General features: G+C 33.7%; 2 protein-coding genes across 3 annotated transcripts in view; one reads left to right on the forward strand and one right to left on the reverse strand.

Annotated features, from left to right (window-relative positions):
- The window catches only part of LOC145328724 (uncharacterized), a 32,346-nt gene extending 21,631 nt beyond the window's left edge, over window positions 1–10,715 (forward strand). The window contains exons 6-12 of one of the 2 annotated variants that reach the window (XM_080172530.1): window positions 937–1,005; window positions 2,856–2,924; window positions 3,420–3,497; window positions 5,345–5,412; window positions 6,975–7,202; window positions 7,509–8,018; window positions 8,164–10,715. In XM_080172530.1, the coding sequence (XP_080028656.1) occupies window positions 937–1,005; window positions 2,856–2,924; window positions 3,420–3,497; window positions 5,345–5,412; window positions 6,975–7,202; window positions 7,509–7,970 (974 nt within the window). In that variant the 3' untranslated portion in view covers window positions 7,971–8,018; window positions 8,164–10,715. Of the gene's footprint in view, window positions 1–936; window positions 1,006–2,855; window positions 2,925–3,419; window positions 3,498–5,344; window positions 5,413–6,974; window positions 7,203–7,508; window positions 8,021–8,163 lie in introns of those variants that run through there. The other variant, XM_080172532.1, reaches the window with a different exon arrangement.
- MetRS-m (Methionyl-tRNA synthetase, mitochondrial) lies at window positions 10,234–17,476 on the reverse strand. Its single transcript, XM_080172533.1, has 9 exons — window positions 17,261–17,476; window positions 16,139–16,224; window positions 15,639–15,696; window positions 15,239–15,327; window positions 14,456–14,568; window positions 13,831–13,914; window positions 13,285–13,668; window positions 12,808–12,980; window positions 10,234–12,379 (listed from the first exon to the last, which is right to left on the reverse strand). The coding sequence occupies exons 1-9, from the start codon at window positions 17,335–17,337 to the stop codon at window positions 11,761–11,763; spliced, it is 1,683 nt and encodes a 560-aa protein (XP_080028659.1). The 5' UTR covers window positions 17,338–17,476; the 3' UTR covers window positions 10,234–11,760.
- Window positions 17,477–17,621: the final 145 nt, after the last annotated feature.

Genomic DNA, 17,621 nt, shown 5'->3' on the forward strand with positions numbered 1-17,621 from the left:
GACATTTCTATAATCAAATCCTAGGATTGCAAGTATTTCCTCATACTGTATCTTTATTTACAGAAAATTGCAACAAATTTATGTACAATTTTGTTCAGACTTACCAATTAATGTTATTCTTATTAAGTTCTTACAAGATCTACAAAAGTTATTGTTTGTTTGTCCTTCATTATTTTCTAGTGCTCCATTTTTTTATGGATGTTGTCATCCTTGTGTTATATATTTATCTATCCTTGTATGTACAGGTGCATAATATTATTGCGTAAGAATTTTTCTCGTATTCATTCGAATCCGGTGGATAGGAACCGGTTCTCATCCATACGAAAAAACTATGTCTAGCATCGTATTATATCCAGTTTTCTACGAATATAGAAATGTACAATCATAAAATTAAAACTAGTTTTAGTTTTAATCTTATAATTGTACATTCTATATCCGCGGAAAGCCGTTTATAATACGATACGAGAAATAACTATTATCATATTTTATTATGTGAAATTTATCATATACATGCAAGTTCTGAAGTACAGTTTTATAGAAATAGTTTTTATTTTTGGTACTACCATATAATTCTTGATGGTCTGTCCGTACATACGTCTGCCTAAATGACTGCCCATTTGGTACTCAAATTTTCAAAATTGAAAAAAAAATTGCTAGGAGGAGAACGCCGATCCCAGTAATGGATAATGATATATTATTACTTGGATGTTACACCATATTTTCATGTTCTCTGATGAAGTAAAACTCACAGCGGACTAACATAACGATGCCCCCCATTTCACCCCCTTTACCCCATCCCCTCCCCTCTGACTAGATGAACGAAATGACCAATAAATGATAGATAGACGACAATTTTTCCCATGTCACAATATCCACGAAACATCCATTATCCCTTTTTAACTTAATGAACCTAATAATTATCATTGTTCATTTTAGAAATGTTGAAATCCACGCATTCTCTCTGGACTAATATGGACATGCAACGTTCCTGTAACATTCTACCAGGTATGCTTCTATATCTTGATTGGGTTGTATAAACTAGCAGAAATTATATCTACAAAGGGAATATAATTAACCTGTTTAATAATTTGAGATCTTAAGAGGAAAAGACAATTGACGAGAAATAAATATACATCCTTAATAATGAACAAAATTAACCAAATTGTTGTTTTAAATTATTGGTTGAAAACTTTGGGCACTACTAGGAGAAAGCCCAATCTGTCCCGATTTTGTATCACTTTTAAAAGTGCGATTCCAGTTACGTCATATACGTTTCGGGAAAGAAAAAGGGAAGGGGGGAAGAAAATCTCTTCAAAAGAGATGGGAGAAAAGGGAAGAGATTTTCTTCCCCCCTTCCCTTTTTATATGACGTCACAGGAATCGCACTTTTCAAAAGTGATACAAAATCGGGACAGATTGGGCTTTCTCCACTACTAGTATAGAACCAACCAATCAAAATTAGTTTTATGGCCCACGAATAAGATTCCATAAAACTATGGGTATTTGTGTCATTTACCCTCTTCCGTGGGTGTAGATACAATTGTTGTGGATTGTCTTATCCCTTTATTGGAATTAAATTACATATGTTTAGATTTAACCGATTCATGAAAAGAAAAAAAAGATTTGTTTATTCTATATTTCTCATATCCTAATATAAAAGATCATGTAATAGTTGAATTAGGCAAACATTTTAAAAGCAAAGCTTTGCTATAATAAGTGTCGGTCCGCTTATAACGGTTAGCTCCTAACGTTAATTTAGGGATGTTAGAATTGTCTTTTCAATTTCAAACTTTGCATGGCGATTCCTCTTGTATAAGTTTGTGACATTAGCAACTTTAATTATTATTATCAAAAAGGGTCCTACCCCAAACGTAGGAGTCCCAAACGTCGGAGTGGACAAACGCAAGAGTCCCAAACGTCGGAGTGGACAAACATAGGAGTGGGAAAAACGTCGAAGTGGACAAACGTCGGAGTGGACATTGCTTAAGTAAAACGCAGTAGTGTCCACTATTTTAATAATATGACAATTTTGAAAGTTTTTTATACCACTGTCTACTAAATAATGGTTATGGCCGCAGCGCTCGGCCCCCTAGCCTGCCTAGCCGCAGCGCTCGGCCCCCTGGCCTATAACCTAACCTAACCTAACTAAGAAAGATAAGGGGACCGAATAAAGGGGGGGGGGAGGGTGGATAAAAAAATTCAAAATTGAAAAAAATTTCAAAATTGAAAAAAAAATCAAAATTGAAAAAAAAAAAAAAATTAAAGAAAAATTCAAAATTGAAAAAAAAATTTTTGGGACTCCTGCGTTTGTCCACTCCGACGTTTGTCCCAAAAATCCTGCGTTTGTCCACTCCGACGTTTGTCCCACTCTGACGTTTGGGACTCCTGCGTTTGTCCACTCCGATGTTTTTCCACTCCTACGTTTGGGACTCCTACGTTTGTCGTGGAACCTCAAAAAGGCCGCTTAAAGCTTGTTAATTTATAGCATTAGCATTATCGTCAACAATGTTTTATATGATATGATTATGCTATTCATCTGATTTTTGGAAATATGATTCCTAGATCAACAAGGTACATTATTTCAAAATCATTTCAAAATCCTGTAAATTGCAACAAATTTACATACAATTACAATAAGGTCAAATTATTCAGCTTTAAATAGTATTTGATAAATACATAATATTTTCATCGTATTACAGACAATTTTCCCCGAAAATTAAAAAAAATAATACCAGTTTTTGTTAGCCCGGTCTTTCGGCCCCTATATGTTAATAAAACTGGTTTATTTTTTCATTATAATATCCGCAGAAAGCTGTCGATAATACGATAAATAACTATTATAATATTATTTCTAGATGTACACAGAACAGCAGTGACTAAGGTCCCCTTGGCAGATATGAACCAGGAATTCTGTATTTCAGCAGGTACTGTAGTTCAATCTGTAGATTATACTGGTACCTTAACTTATATGAACACGTTTTCTGATTATACCAACCAACTGCTGCAATGTCAGGTGCGCGTTATTATTACTATGGCTAGGGTGAATGCCTTGGTCCAAAAACGGAGCAGCTCATTACTATGCACATTTAGGACTTCCTGACAAAGGAAGTGCAATCAATAAATTTGTTGTCTGCAATAGCTCAGACATTAGAGCCTAGAGACCTACTATAAGTGTTTGGCCCTACGTTGTTATCAAGAGGTATTAATCACTGGAAGGGAAGGGACATTGGGCTGTTTATTACACTAGTCTCTAAAGTCTTCTAATAACGTTTTCTTATTCGTTGGCTTAACAACCTTGAACTTAACTTTGACTTTGATTGAATTATGATTGGTTGGTTCATATAGTTAAGTGACCAAACGTTTCAACCACTAATTGTAATCTACAGAAGGGGAAGTATTAATTGAAAATATTGTTTTAGGATCCTTAAATTCAACTAGATCTAGCACAAGTAGCCTGGGTAAAGACAGATCATACACTTATCTTGAAGTTAAATTAGGTAAAAATTACATTTTTAGTAGCGAAGCTAATCTTCAAGATTGTAAGTCATTGTGTCATTATTCGTACGTCAACTCTATAATTGATAGCTCTAAACACGTTGAATGTTAATTTAAATCTTTTTACAATGAATACTGTAACAGATAGGCACAATTTAGAAACCGTAACAACTTTACTATCATTAATAAAAATTTAGGCTAGCCTATGAGTTAGGGTTTCAAAAAATATTCCTTTATATCTAAGTAAGACTAAGTGAACCCTAATTTATAGGCTAGCCTAAGAAATATGTTGTTTTACAAGATGTTTTTTTTTAATTCTTTAATGCAATTTTGGTATAATTTCTTTTTCACCTAATTTTTTGGAATATTGATTGATGTTATCAGCGAAGCATCTCTAAAATCAAGTGTAAGTAGGTCCATATGAAGCATATTGTATTTAAAGATAATCTTTATTTTTTTTTTAATTTTTCTTATCGCTTGATAAGTTGAGCTTCGCTTATATGGATAATGTCATCCTTGTTTTTTGTATTTTCGATTGACGTATTATTTTAAATAAAATTGTCATAAATAATTCTATTTTACATGAAATCTGCGGCAATTAGATGATATATTTTGTTTTTGTTACTTCCTGTAAGAGAAATATAGGTGTAGTTTTAAAGCGAGGCTTTTCTATAATTAGGGTCGGTCCGTCCGTAGAGGTTAGCTCTTTCCCAATAATTTAGACATGTTGGAATTGTCCTTTCCATTTTAAACTTTGCATGATGATTCCTGTAGCAGTTAGGTATGATTTAGAAAGCGTAGCGACTCTACAATCGTTACAAGAATGTCCGTACGTCCATTTAAAAAATGATGTTTTTTAGCAACAATGTTTTAAGTGATATAATCATCCTATTCATCTGATTTTTTTAATACTGATTCCTATTACATCAAGGTACAATATCATAAGCAAGTCATCTCTAAAAAAAGTCAAAAAATGCAAGTATGTCCTTAAACAGTATCCTGTACCTAATTAACTTACAATTTTAGTATTCTTCTCATTCAGTTCTGACACTCTACAAGTGGATATGTCCGTTTGTCCTACCGTTTTTGAGCTTTGCTTTTATGGATGTTGTCATCCTTGTTACAAAAATGATTTTTACACAAAAGTAAAGTCATTTTTATACTGACCTTTGCGGTGAAAATATAGTTATACATAAAATCAAAACAAAAAATTACAACAAAATGGAGGATGAATATGGTAATTTTAATCTTTTTTTGTGTGTGTATGTCTGTCTGACTGTCTCGCTAACGGCTGAACCGATATGGTTCTTCTTTACAGTTAAGCTTCTCATAGTTCTCCTCCCTAGGGATGGAGGGGACATAAGGCTGTTTAATTTATAAAGTTTTGTCATTTGTTGTCTTACGAAGTTTGGGACTTTTATTGAGTTTTGATTGGTTGGTTCATTGATTTAAGTGTCTAAACGTTTCAACCACTAATTGTAATCATCAAAAAGGTTAATTTTGTGTATGATCATTGGGCATGTGCATCAATTTATCGGACATTGTCTTATCCCTTTAGATCCCAGCTCAATTTCAATGTCGATATTTCATAAAATGAAATACTTAATAGTGTAAATACTTAAAATGGCCCATAAATTACGCTGGTACCCAAAGTTTTAAAACAGCGTTATCTTATTTGTTTCCTCAAAAACTTTGAGTACTCTTATATGATATTGATTTTATAATTTCAAACTAGAAGTATCAAAACTCAATTCTACAAAAGTGTACTGTTTTGGGAATGTAAATTAAATTGTTTATTGTCTTATCCCTTTAGATCCCTGTATATGACGCTAAATATAAATATTTTTAGGTCGAGATACGAATGATACAATTGAATCCGAACTGGTGAACTTATCCTCTAGCTGTGCTAATCTGAAGGTAAATATATACTACTATATACAATTGAATCCGAACTGGTGAACTTATCCTCTAGCTGTGCTAATCTGAAGGTAAATATATACTACTATATACAATTGAATTCGAACTGGTGAACTTATCCTCTAGCTGTGCTAATCTGAAGGTAAATATATACTACTATATACAATTGAATTCGAACTGGTGAACTTATCCTCTGGCTGTGCTAATCTGAAGGTAAATATATACTACTATATACAATTGAATTCGAACTGGTGAACTTATCCTCTAGCTGTGCTAATCTGAAGGTAAATATATACTACTATATACAATTGAATTCGAACTGGTGAACTTATCCTCTAGCTGTGCTAATCTGAAGGTAAATATATACTACTATATACAATTGAATCAGAACTGGTGAACTTATCCTCTAGCTGTGCTAATCTGAAGGTAAATATATACTACTATATACAATTGAATTCGAACTGGTGAACTTATCCTCTGGCTGTGCTAATCTGAAGGTAAATATATACTACTATATACAATTGAATTCGAACTGGTGAACTTATCCTCTGGCTGTGCTAATCTGAAGGTAAATATATACTACTATATACAATTGAATCAGAACTGGTGAACTTATCCTCTAGCTGTGCTAATCTGAAGGTAAATATATACTACTATATACAATTGAATTCGAACTGGTGAACTTATCCTCTAGCTGTGCTAATCTGAAGGTAAATATATACTACTATATACAATTGAATCAGAACTGGTGAACTTATCCTCTAGCTGTGCTAATCTGAAGGTAAATATATACTACTATATACAATTGAATCAGAACTGGTGAACTTATCCTCTAGCTGTGCTAATCTAAAGGTAAATATTTCCCTTTCCTCCTTAATTTCAAACATATATTTTTTGGGTTGGGGGTTTGTTTTATAAAGAAGGCGTATCAACTTTTTTGCTTTTTATTTAAGATAGCTAGCCGGTTCTTTCAGTAAGTAGTAGATGTAAAATTTTTCATAGAATTCAGATATGCAATCGGTTTTTTTGTAGACCTCTTATTTTTTAAGTAATTTAAGTTTTTAAAAAAAATAATTAAGTCGGTTTTAAGGTACTAAAACGCAACAAAATAAAAGAAGAAAATGGCCAGTATGAACAAAAATAGTAAGATCTTTAATTTGACATCTTACTTTTAAAATTCTGTTAAGTAATTATTGAAAAAATCTATTTTGTTAACCTCGGTTTAATAAAAACTTTAGTTAAACTTAAATAAAAAGCAAAAAAGTTGATACACCTTCTTTACTTGTATGTTTATTACTTCAGAATAAGTTGGGTTAGGTTATATAGGTTAATGGGTAGCTCCTCAGTGTTTGGGCACTAATATGTAGGCTCAAAAACAACCTTTATGCTTATTTTCATTTGATTTTAAAATTTAGATTTGGGGGAAAGGGAAATATCAGCGTGAAAGCACAAAAAGATGGAATTATTTATCTTCTTTAGCATCAATATAAGGGGATTTGTATCAATTAATCCTCCATTGTCTTATCCCTTAAAATCCCTGAAAATAATTGCACTACTCGCAGGATGAATGCGACAACGGAAGTGATTCCGGGTACTCCGACCCTTCGCCGGACGTGATGGGCGGCCTCAATGCGGAGGCCGACGATTCCTCCCGCAAGTCCTCGCCGTTCAGCGACGACGGCTGCGGTGGTGGCATGACCATAGAGGAGATGGAGCGGACTGGACTGGTGAAACCGCTGCTCAACGACTGTACGGCCACTACGTATAACAATACGGAAATTTTTCCTCGGGTAAGTTGTGTGTCTGTGTGGTTGTGATGAGTCATGTATGTAGGTATTTACCATATGTTCTACTTTGTTCTATTAGGCCTCTTGGAGCACTGAAGGTAGAGGGGGGGGAGTTTTAAATAAAATAGTTTTAAAAAAGAAAAAAAACTTGGGAAGGGGGGAGGGGGTTATATTTTTCCATGTTGTTGCAATATGGCCGGGTGCAATGGTCAAGGGGAGTAAGGCTTTAAAACTTTCTCGCAATAAGACATTTTAATAAACGTCTAAATATTTACAAAAAAAATTATTATTGGTGTTTTTTTAATTAAGGTAATAATTCAAAATGACGGCCGACAGATGTCACACGATCCATTCGGGCGGCGGCTAGATCCCAACGACCCTAATTACGATCCTCGCCGCGCGTATGTCGGCGGCGAACGCGTCTCTATGGAGCGGCAGCGAAGCATCTTCCAGAACCCAGAAAAGGACATCCTCATATCGCAGTCAAGCCGCGACAACCTGGCGGTTTTATCAGCGGACGAGTTGGACTCAACAGATCCTGCTGCCGCCGCAGTGGGAAAGGAGAGGATGCGGCGTGTGCCGCGCAACGCAACTGCAGCAGCTGCTACAAGGCCCCGCACTATGGCGGATGTTGAGGTTTACAGCAAATATCTGGGTCGGCATGATCCTATTCCAAGCCGTGCGCTGGCCAGCAGGCGGCGCGATGACTCCATCAAGAAGGACGGCTGTTTCTACCTGGCTGCAGCTCTGGATTTCTGTTGGTGTCTCTAATAAAAATGACTTCCAACGACAGGAATAATTATTCGGAAATTCGTTGAACAGAGCTGGATCTTTACATCAGATCGGGGTGAGCCAAATTTCAGCCAATCACAGCGCGGCATTTCATAAAATGCTGTGCTCTCATTGGTGGAAAGTTGGCTCACCCCGATCTGGCTCACCACTATAATGATTTAAAGATCCAGCTCAGGAAAAAGAAAAATAAGTGGTTGTTTTAAGTGGATTTATTATTACCTGGATGTTGCACCAGATTATCATGTCCTTTAATAAAGTGTTTAACGAAGATGGCTTAAATAACGATATTCCCCATCCAACCCCTTCTATCCTACTGAGGGAATGAGCGGACTCCTAAAGAGGTCAATTTTATCTCCCTAAATTGACGACAAATTTTTTCCCTGTCAATATATCCACGTATTCTTTATCCATTGTCCTGCTCTACTAATTTCAAGAATAATATCCCTTGTTTTTTTCATATACTTTTTGTATAATCAAATAGATGACAAAATATTATAATCAACTTTTATTATTTAAAGTTTATTATTAATATTTACACAACATTTAATCACATATTTAACCAGATAGAAGGGATTTTATTTTTATTCAACTACTGTTATAGTTTTTTCCTTAAAGGAAGCCTGCATTAAATAGTTTAATACCGAAATTTTTGGAAAAATTTCAAAGATTTTCAACTCTATTGAATTTCATTTTAAGGTGCCTTTTTGTTAATGAACCTGGAGGCTTCAAATTTGGGGTATTGGGTCTACTTCTGATAGTCTTTTAGCAGTAAGAGCAGTGTATTTCCTACAGGCTTCCTTTAAATACAAATAATTTTTAATATACATTTTATGTCTTTTTTTTTATATTTCTTTCAATTTCAAATTTATTTTTTGACACATTCCCTTCTATTGCTTTTATAGTGGCCATTTGATAATAGTTATTTCTCGCCTCGTATTATAAACGGCTTTCCGCGGATATGGAATGTACAATTAAAAGATTAAAACTGGTTTTAATCTTTTGATTGTACATTTTTATATTCGTAGAAAGCTGGATATATAGGTAGATAGATGTATTTCAACATAAGCATACAAAATGATAATAATATTTCTTACACATATTTACAAAATTTTATAATACGATGCTAGACATAGTTTTTTCGTATGGATGAGAACCGGTTCCTATCCACCGGATTCGAATGAATACGAGAAAACATATTAAATAAATATAATAATTAACATTTACCAGTTTACAACTTTTTGATGCAAATCTATGTAAAACTATTTTCAAAAGTGTGAATCTCTGAAAGTAAACCAAGAGTTGTTTTTCTATATTTAATCTAATGTAAAACAGTGGGTTGTTTTTCAAAACAAAATATCCTAGTATAGTTATTATCGCCACGTATTATAGACAGCTTTCCGCGGATATTAAAATAAAAAATGCAAAATTAAAACCAATTTTGTAGGCCCCGCATGGCCTAAGGCACGAGCTAAGAAAACTTTTATAAATTTTTAGTTTTTTATTTTATAATTCTGGAAAATTGTCTATATTACGATGCTATACATGATTTTTAGTATGGTTGAGAACTGGTTCTAATCCAGCGATTATTAATCGGTTTCAAAGTCATAAACTGAAATATAAATATTTTTTTTTTCTCTGGTTTCTTGAAAATTTTATAAAATAAAGAAAATGATGTAATTTTAATTGAAACAAACTGTCTGTAATTATTCTCATGATATGAATACTGTAAAAATACTATGTAACATATGATATATAAATATGTTGCAAAAAGTACATTTTTTTTGCATAATACTTTGTACATAAAAAACTTTGTAAAATTTCCAGTAAAAAAAGGTGCTAAAAATTTGGCCAAATGAAAAAAAAGATTTTATTAATGTAAATTTATATGATTTTTTAGTATAAGGGTGGGGACAAGAAATATTTTCAAAATTTTAAGCACAAATTTAGTCATAAAAAACCTGTACAAATTAACCAAAATTTGAGTTTTCCTTTTTTTCAGTCAATTATTTACTTTATTCTAGTTATCATTCTAATTTAAATATAATCATTGAATTAGTTTTTTTTAATGACGTTCAAGGAGATGGGTAAGGGGATTATACCCCCCCCCCCCCCTTAATAAAAAGCTTGCACGTCCTTGGGTATTTCATTTGTTTAAACCAAGATAATATAATCATCAACCCAACTACTTATTCATTTTAATGGTATGTCTTATCGAGGACGTTCAAATGGGGGGGGGGGGGGGTTATAAAGGGAATTTTTAGAAATATATTCTAGGTTTTACCCCCTAGAAATAATATTAGTAAGGATTTTTACCTACCACCGCCCTGGTGGCAAAAATAATTCATCATTTACCAACCCCAACTTAAAATTACTACTAGGATTTTGTACTCCTCAACCCCCCCCCCCCCCCTTCCTTTATCAAAAGGTTTGGACGTCCTTAGGTTTACGGCATTACTAAAAAATTTTGCTTTAGATATTAAAAGTTTTTAAATCATTATGATTTTAGTAGCTCAGAATGTAAAAAGGGACCATATGTATGAATACAAAAACTAATCTGAAACTTTGTAAAAAATTTATGTTAATTTTAATATGAAATTGAATTTAATTCAAGTCTCAAAATTGTTAAACTGACAATGCAAATGTGTTTTTTACACTTTTATATTTTTTTAATAAAACATTAAAAATTAATTAAATAAACTGTTTCCATTTTCACATACCATTTTACTCCGCTGTTATTAAAGCTAGACATCGATTTTTAGTAGCGTAGCTACTCTATAATTTGAAATGTCCGTCTGAAACGTTTTTTTCTCGACTCCTTTTTAAAATAGACGACTGAAATTAAATAAATTTACATTCTTCATATTTTTACTAAGCAATTGGGGTACTAGATCGAATTCTAGATTGATAAGTTTTAATAATTTTCTCGACTCCTATTCAAGATAGACGGCTGAAATTTTCAGGGAGTATACAAGTTTACATTCATTTCATTAAGTTTCATTGAGATTTGCCCAATGGTTGGGGTGCTAGATCGATTTTTAAGTTTTCATGATTTTCTCGACTTCTATTCAGGATAGACCGCTGAAATTTTCAGGGATATATTCTACATATTTCCATAAAGTTTAATATGAGTTGCTCATTGGTTGGGATGCTAGGTCGATTCCTAGATTTTCATATTGTAAATCTTAAAGGTTTCATGATATATTTTTCAAAAGTTTTATGTTGTTTTTTATTACACTGCTCTATCAGGAAGGGAGGGGACAATGGACAATTCAATTTAAGAGTTTTCGCTGAAAGGAAATGAAACGCAGATTTATCCGGAAAATATGTTCATGGTTATCTAAATTACCTAGAGAACTCAAAATGAGAAAGAGTTCTAATAAAACAAATTTTGACATTTTTTTCTTCAAGGACTCTAACATATTCAGCGGCACTATGTGCCCTGGTCCTCAAAGTTTTTAAAATTAGCCAAAATAAGAAAGGCCGTATTAGTTTCAATACCCATAGTCTAAGACAACTAAGAAAGTGAATTTTAAGTCTTTGTCCTATCCCTATATTACTCTTATTTTGTCCTTTGCTACCATAATGATGATGTCATCCTTGTTCTTTCATTGAAAGTTACTCCATAAGGCTTAGTTGTAATAGTTACAATTTGAATTTGACAGGACAATTCTAATAACGATAATAGCTATCCGATATGAAAAGACCGACCATAAGTATAGAAAAGCTTGGTTTTTAATAAAATCACAAAACAATACAAAATGTATGAAATTTATTCTCTAATTTTTCTGAACAATACAACTTTTTGTTTGTCCAATTCTATTATTGATTGATTGGTCTGTGCGCAGGGCGACCACGTGTTCTTTTTTGTGTGCTGAAAAGTTTGTTGACTAGGAGTAATATTCAGTTTGATGAGCAATGTTTCCGCCAGTGTTGGTACTATAGGCTTCAATAGGATACCACTTATTCTTAGTGACTCCAGTGATAAAGCTAAAACAAATTCAAGTCGTTCTTGGTTGGTCTTCTTCAAGTCCCACGGCTTTTCTTCCTGAACAAACTGATTTGTAATTCTTAGAGCATCCATTACGTGTACAATGCCCTGATAAAAATAAAAATTTTCATATGATTGTTCGACTAGCTCGGGCAATTTCTCCAGATGCTCCATCAAGTTGGAGGATAATTCTGTGGCATAGCTCTGAAACAGCGGTTTCCAGGGGGGAATAACCTGCGCGGGATTTACTCCAGTAGAACATGTGCGATTCAATAAGTTTCCTAATGTATCTGCAAGTTCCAAGTTGAGATAATGTAGCATTCTGTGTTTACAAAAGTTTCCGTCCATATGGGGGACACCTTCTCTCAGAAGCATGTATCTAGTTGCATCTGATCCGTAACTGAAACAAAACAATACTTTAAGAAGGGTGATAATGTCGTTGCAAAACTGCTTAATTACAGGATACTGTTTAAACACATACTTACAATTTTTGGAATTGATTATAGAGATTCTTTGCATGAAACACTGTACTTTGTTGTCCTATGAATCAGTATTACAAAAATCAGATTTATAGAATAATTATTATCATCACATAAAAAATGTTGTCAAAACAGCTCAAAAACAACATGTATTGACTTTCTGGAAACGATAATAGACTTGCTACGCTTTTTAATGCATTCTTAAGTACTACAGGAAAAACCATGCTAATTTTAAAATTGATAGGACAATTCTAATATTACTAAATTTACAATAAGAGCTATCCGTTACGAACAGATGGACGTACGGACCGACCATAGTTATAGAAAAGTGTCTATAATTATAATTTACCTGTTTATGAGATCATTGGGACACAGCACATTGCCAAGAGACTTGGACATTTTCACATCCTCCACCAGCCAATGAGAATGGACCAACAACCTCTCTGGCAGAGGCATGTCAAGAGCCAATAGGAACGCTGGCCAATAAATAGCATGGAACTTCAGGATATCCTTTCCTAATACCTGGAAAATACAGCCAATATGAGAATACTAAAGGTACAATAAAGACATCACATTGGTTAAATTAAACATTTTACAGATCGAGGCATAACTTTTTAATTTCGCATTTAAAGTCATCTTTAAATTGTCGCATATTTTATTATAAAGCTTTTCTTTGGTAAATTAATTCGTGTAAAATTTTCTACCCTCGTATAAAGTAAAGCATGTGACAAAACATATAATAAGTTAGTTATGAATAGTTATTGGACTTCTCAGAAAAGTAAACAAAGGTCTTTGTCTGACCATCTAAATATATTATGTCTATTACCTGGACAGTGGGTGGCCAACAGGATACGGAACCGTTCTTATAACCCGCTACTGTTAGGTAGTTGACCAGCGCATCCAGCCACACATACACTGTGTCCTCACCTCCAGGCACTGCAACACCCCAGCTTAGTCGGGACATTGGCCTTGATACTGAAATATCTCCCAACCTGTCATCTTCTAGCCACGCTTTAACCTGATTTGAAAAGACAGCTGGCCTTATCGGGTCTTTGTCGTTGATCCATTTTAATATTGATTCTCTTTGCCTTTCCAGCCTAAAACACCAGTTTATCTCTGAGGCCCACTCGACCTTGTGTCCAGATTCACAGCTGTAGTGATGACCGTCCGCCCTCTGTTCTACCTGGGTCCCGGGCAGAAATGTTTCATCCTGAAACAAACAAGGATCACAAATAGCCTTGAATATCCTTTTCAGGACGGGAGGATAAATTAAGAGATCTTACTTTAGTATATCTCTAAACCAATCAGCAAGATCTTTGGGTACAGAACAGACAGACACACTCAAATCCTGTTACCTTTTTTAAGGATATACCTGGACACTGTACCAGGAACTGTAGTCATCCCTGTATAGATGGCCACCATCCAACAGTTTATTCCAGATTTCTGTAACAACATCCTATAAAAAATTTGAATATATTAATAATTGAAGGTTACACCAGATTCTCATTTTATTTAATAATATGAAACTTGCAATAACGTTAGAGGGTAACCTCTTGACCCCATCCCCTCCCTAACCATATTTCTCACATAGCTTTACGGAAGAACTGACGGACAATCGAAGTGAATAAGGAAACTATGTTTCACAATGTGACTGGAGTAAATTTTTGCAATAAATCTACTTAACAAATTTGCGTCTTATGACTGTTTTGGTTTTATTTTCATATCTGCGGACAACAGTCGAAGAAAACATACTAGAAATAATTATATATTATTATTTGGACTTAAACTAGATTATTATGTACTCTAGTAAAGTGAAACTTGTAACTGGACAATATAACGATACCCCCTATCCACCTCTTTTACCCCATCTTCTTCCCTCCTACTGGATAAACGGACATAAAAATAAATGAGGTCCATGTTAGCAACCTAAATTTATGATAATTTTCATATGTCAAAATATCCACATATATTCTACATCCACTCAAAAAATAGATCACCTTATGGTTGTCATCTGTTGTTCTGATAAAGTGAGTGTAGGAAATAGCTGCTTGATCAAACGCGTGACGAAATTTTTCCGACACTGTGTTACAATATTCTTGGGGTGAAGCACCTGAAATTTTTAGATGGTCTGGGTAATTTGTTACTTAAGATCTATGGAACAATTTTTCAAGTTTAATCAGGGATTTTAAGGGACAAGACAATGGAGAAATTTTGATTTACACACCCACACAAAATTACCCCCTCTGTAGATTAAAACTAAATTATTAGGTAGTTGAATTGTTAAATATTTTTTTCCTTGCTAATTTGAACTTCGAAACTTTTTTTGGAGAGAAATAGTGACAAATGCAAGTATATCTTTGCAAATTTAAAAAAAATTATTCAGTATTGTCAAATTTGGCGAGAATGGCCAAAAAAAATATATATTTACAGTTTCTTTCATGTAATGACGGAAAGCAACTGCCAAATTTGAGAGCTGTAACTCTTTTTTTTAATACTTGATATTCTCTGCGAGTTTGATAAGAAAAAGTAGTTAATACGCAACCGCACCTCCCCCTTCCCCCCCCCCTCCCTTCTTACATTGCATATAGAACATACTTAGATAATTTGTCGTTTATTTGCTAATATGGACCTCATTTATTGGTCAGTTCGTTCATCCAGTAGGAGGAGAGCTGACGGGATAGAGTAAAGAGGTGGAAAAGTGGAATAGTTATTTTAACCAGCTGCGAGCATCACTTTATCATGGTAATAATAAATCCTTTTTTATTAAAAACTTTTGTTACCTGTTTTTAGTGCCGCCTGTTGAACTTTCATCCCATGCTCGTCAGTCCCGGTTGAAAAAATACCATTCAGATCTGGATCCTTCAACTTCCTGAATAAAACCTTATGTTATAAAATTAAAAGGATCTGTGTGTGTCCGTCTGTACAGAAAGATCTCGCTAACCGCTGGACCGATATGGTTCTCATTTACTATGTAGCTCCTCATAGGTCCTGGGATGGTTTTTCACTATTTTCGGGGATAGTAGCACCATCTCCCTCTTTCATTTTTAAGATTTAACAGAAAAAGTTGAAAATTTTTTGTTGGAGGGGTTCACTTTTTTTCTAGGGGCGATTTCCTTTCCCTGATTATACAACAATTGAAAGCTTGCTATTGCTGCGCTTTTAATAAAATATGTTATGTACCTGAACCTATAGTGAGCATCCGCTAGTAGGGCTGTGTACAGGTGACCAATATGTGGAACTACAACATGATAATTTTCATACAATCGATAAAAATAACTTGGATGTTACTTCATGTACTCTAATAGAGTGAAAGTAATAAAATAACGATCCCTCATCAATACCCTTCCCCTCCTACTGTATAAACGAACTGACCAATAAATGAGCAACTTAAAATTAACTATAAATTCTCCTCTGTCAATATAACCACGTATTTTATTTCAATTCTTCATTCAAATAAGGATGACAACATCCATAAAAAACCTGAACAAATCAGACAGTCAAACTAACAGTGTGTTACTTAAGATCTTTGAAATTGTAAAATTATAAAAAAAAACTAAAACCAACCAAAGCTTCCTTAAAATGTTTAACGGTTCAGTGGTTAGCGAGATCTAAACAGACAAACAAATAACCTTACTAAAATATAACTAATAGGATATTCCAATGTTTTTTTGTATGAATTCCTGAATTAACATAGAAAATAGGAGTTGTTATAAAATATGACGGAGGGGACTTTTCTGTTGATATGGTTGAAGTTTTTCTGGTAAATCTACCAACAAGATTTAAAAGTAAACCTAAATTGCGCAAATCGATTTAACATTTCTTGGATGTTGCATCAAATTTTAAAGTAATACTCACAGTTGGTTAAAATAACGACCCCCCCCCCCCCTTACCCCATCCTCTCTCTTCTTGTGGATAAAAAAACTGCCCAATAAATGAATTAATGAGAATCATTAAAGGAAGCCTGCAAGAAATACCATGCTGTAACTGCTGAAAGACTGCCACAAGTAGACCCAATTCCCCAAATTTGAAGCCTTTAGCTTCTATAACAAAAAAGTTCTAGGCATTTTAAAATGACATTTTATGTACAATGAAAATTTTGAAAGAATTACAGTGCTAATGTTAGAAATTTTGAAATTAAACTACGTGGCCTAGAAACAAAATTATAAGCTTATTTTCGTCATAAATTTAGGCAACCAGTAACTAATGATATTTTTACAATAAAAATACCCATTTTTAGTCAAAATCATTAAAAAATTAAGTTTACCTTGCGTTGTACCGAATGTACTGTACAATAGACAAATTTTCCCCAGTCAATATATCCACATTTTTCCTATATATCCATTATTTCACCATATTAATAGCTATTAAAATAGTCGATGGTAGACGTAAAACATCAAAAGTAATGCCATGGCCATTCAACGAGTTCAAGTTTTTCTTAATGCAGCTATCTTGAAATCAGTAAGCCCATTTTTACAACTTTTATGTGCTTTACTCAAACCTAAATAATAACAATCGAAAACCCCACCATCCCCATTATTTAAGATTTTTGGAAAAAACTTTTTTTTAGCTAGGGCTCTATTAAACCTAACATGACCTAAATAAAAGGTATAAGTAGTCACGGTTGTGAGATTATGAAAACCGCCAATAGACCTACTAAAGCCAATTTTTATCAGAAAATGCCAATATCTTACTAACTACGAGTTGTTTACAATATCCCCTCCCCCTTCCACCAAAAAACACTTCTTATATAATGACCTATCAACTTTCTGATTGTATTAAATATGAATGCTTTTAAATCTTTCCTTATTAATTTAAAATCAGGTTTGGTTAAACATCTTCTAACTTCATTTTGTAATAATATAGGTGGTAATTTTAACATTTTTACTCTGGAATAATATAAAACACAAGATTAGCCATTATGAAAATTTATGCCTTTTGATATAAAAACATATACTTAACTGTCACAAACATTAATTGACTGGAATAACAACATCCAAGGGGGGTAGGTTCTGGGGGTTATATCCCACCCCCTTTATTTTTTACTTGCTCTCCCCCCCATGACATGTAAAATTTCAAAATGTGTAAAAAATATTAAAAAAACATCGTTTTGGAGGTCCTTGGGTCCAAGTGACGAAAAAGCATTACAAAGTTTTAATTGGTGGA

The sequence above is a fragment of the Acartia tonsa genome, chromosome 9, assembly GCF_053477335.1.
Source record: "Acartia tonsa isolate MP-2025a chromosome 9, ASM5347733v1, whole genome shotgun sequence".
NCBI classification, from domain to species: Eukaryota; Metazoa; Arthropoda; class Copepoda; order Calanoida; family Acartiidae; genus Acartia; species Acartia tonsa.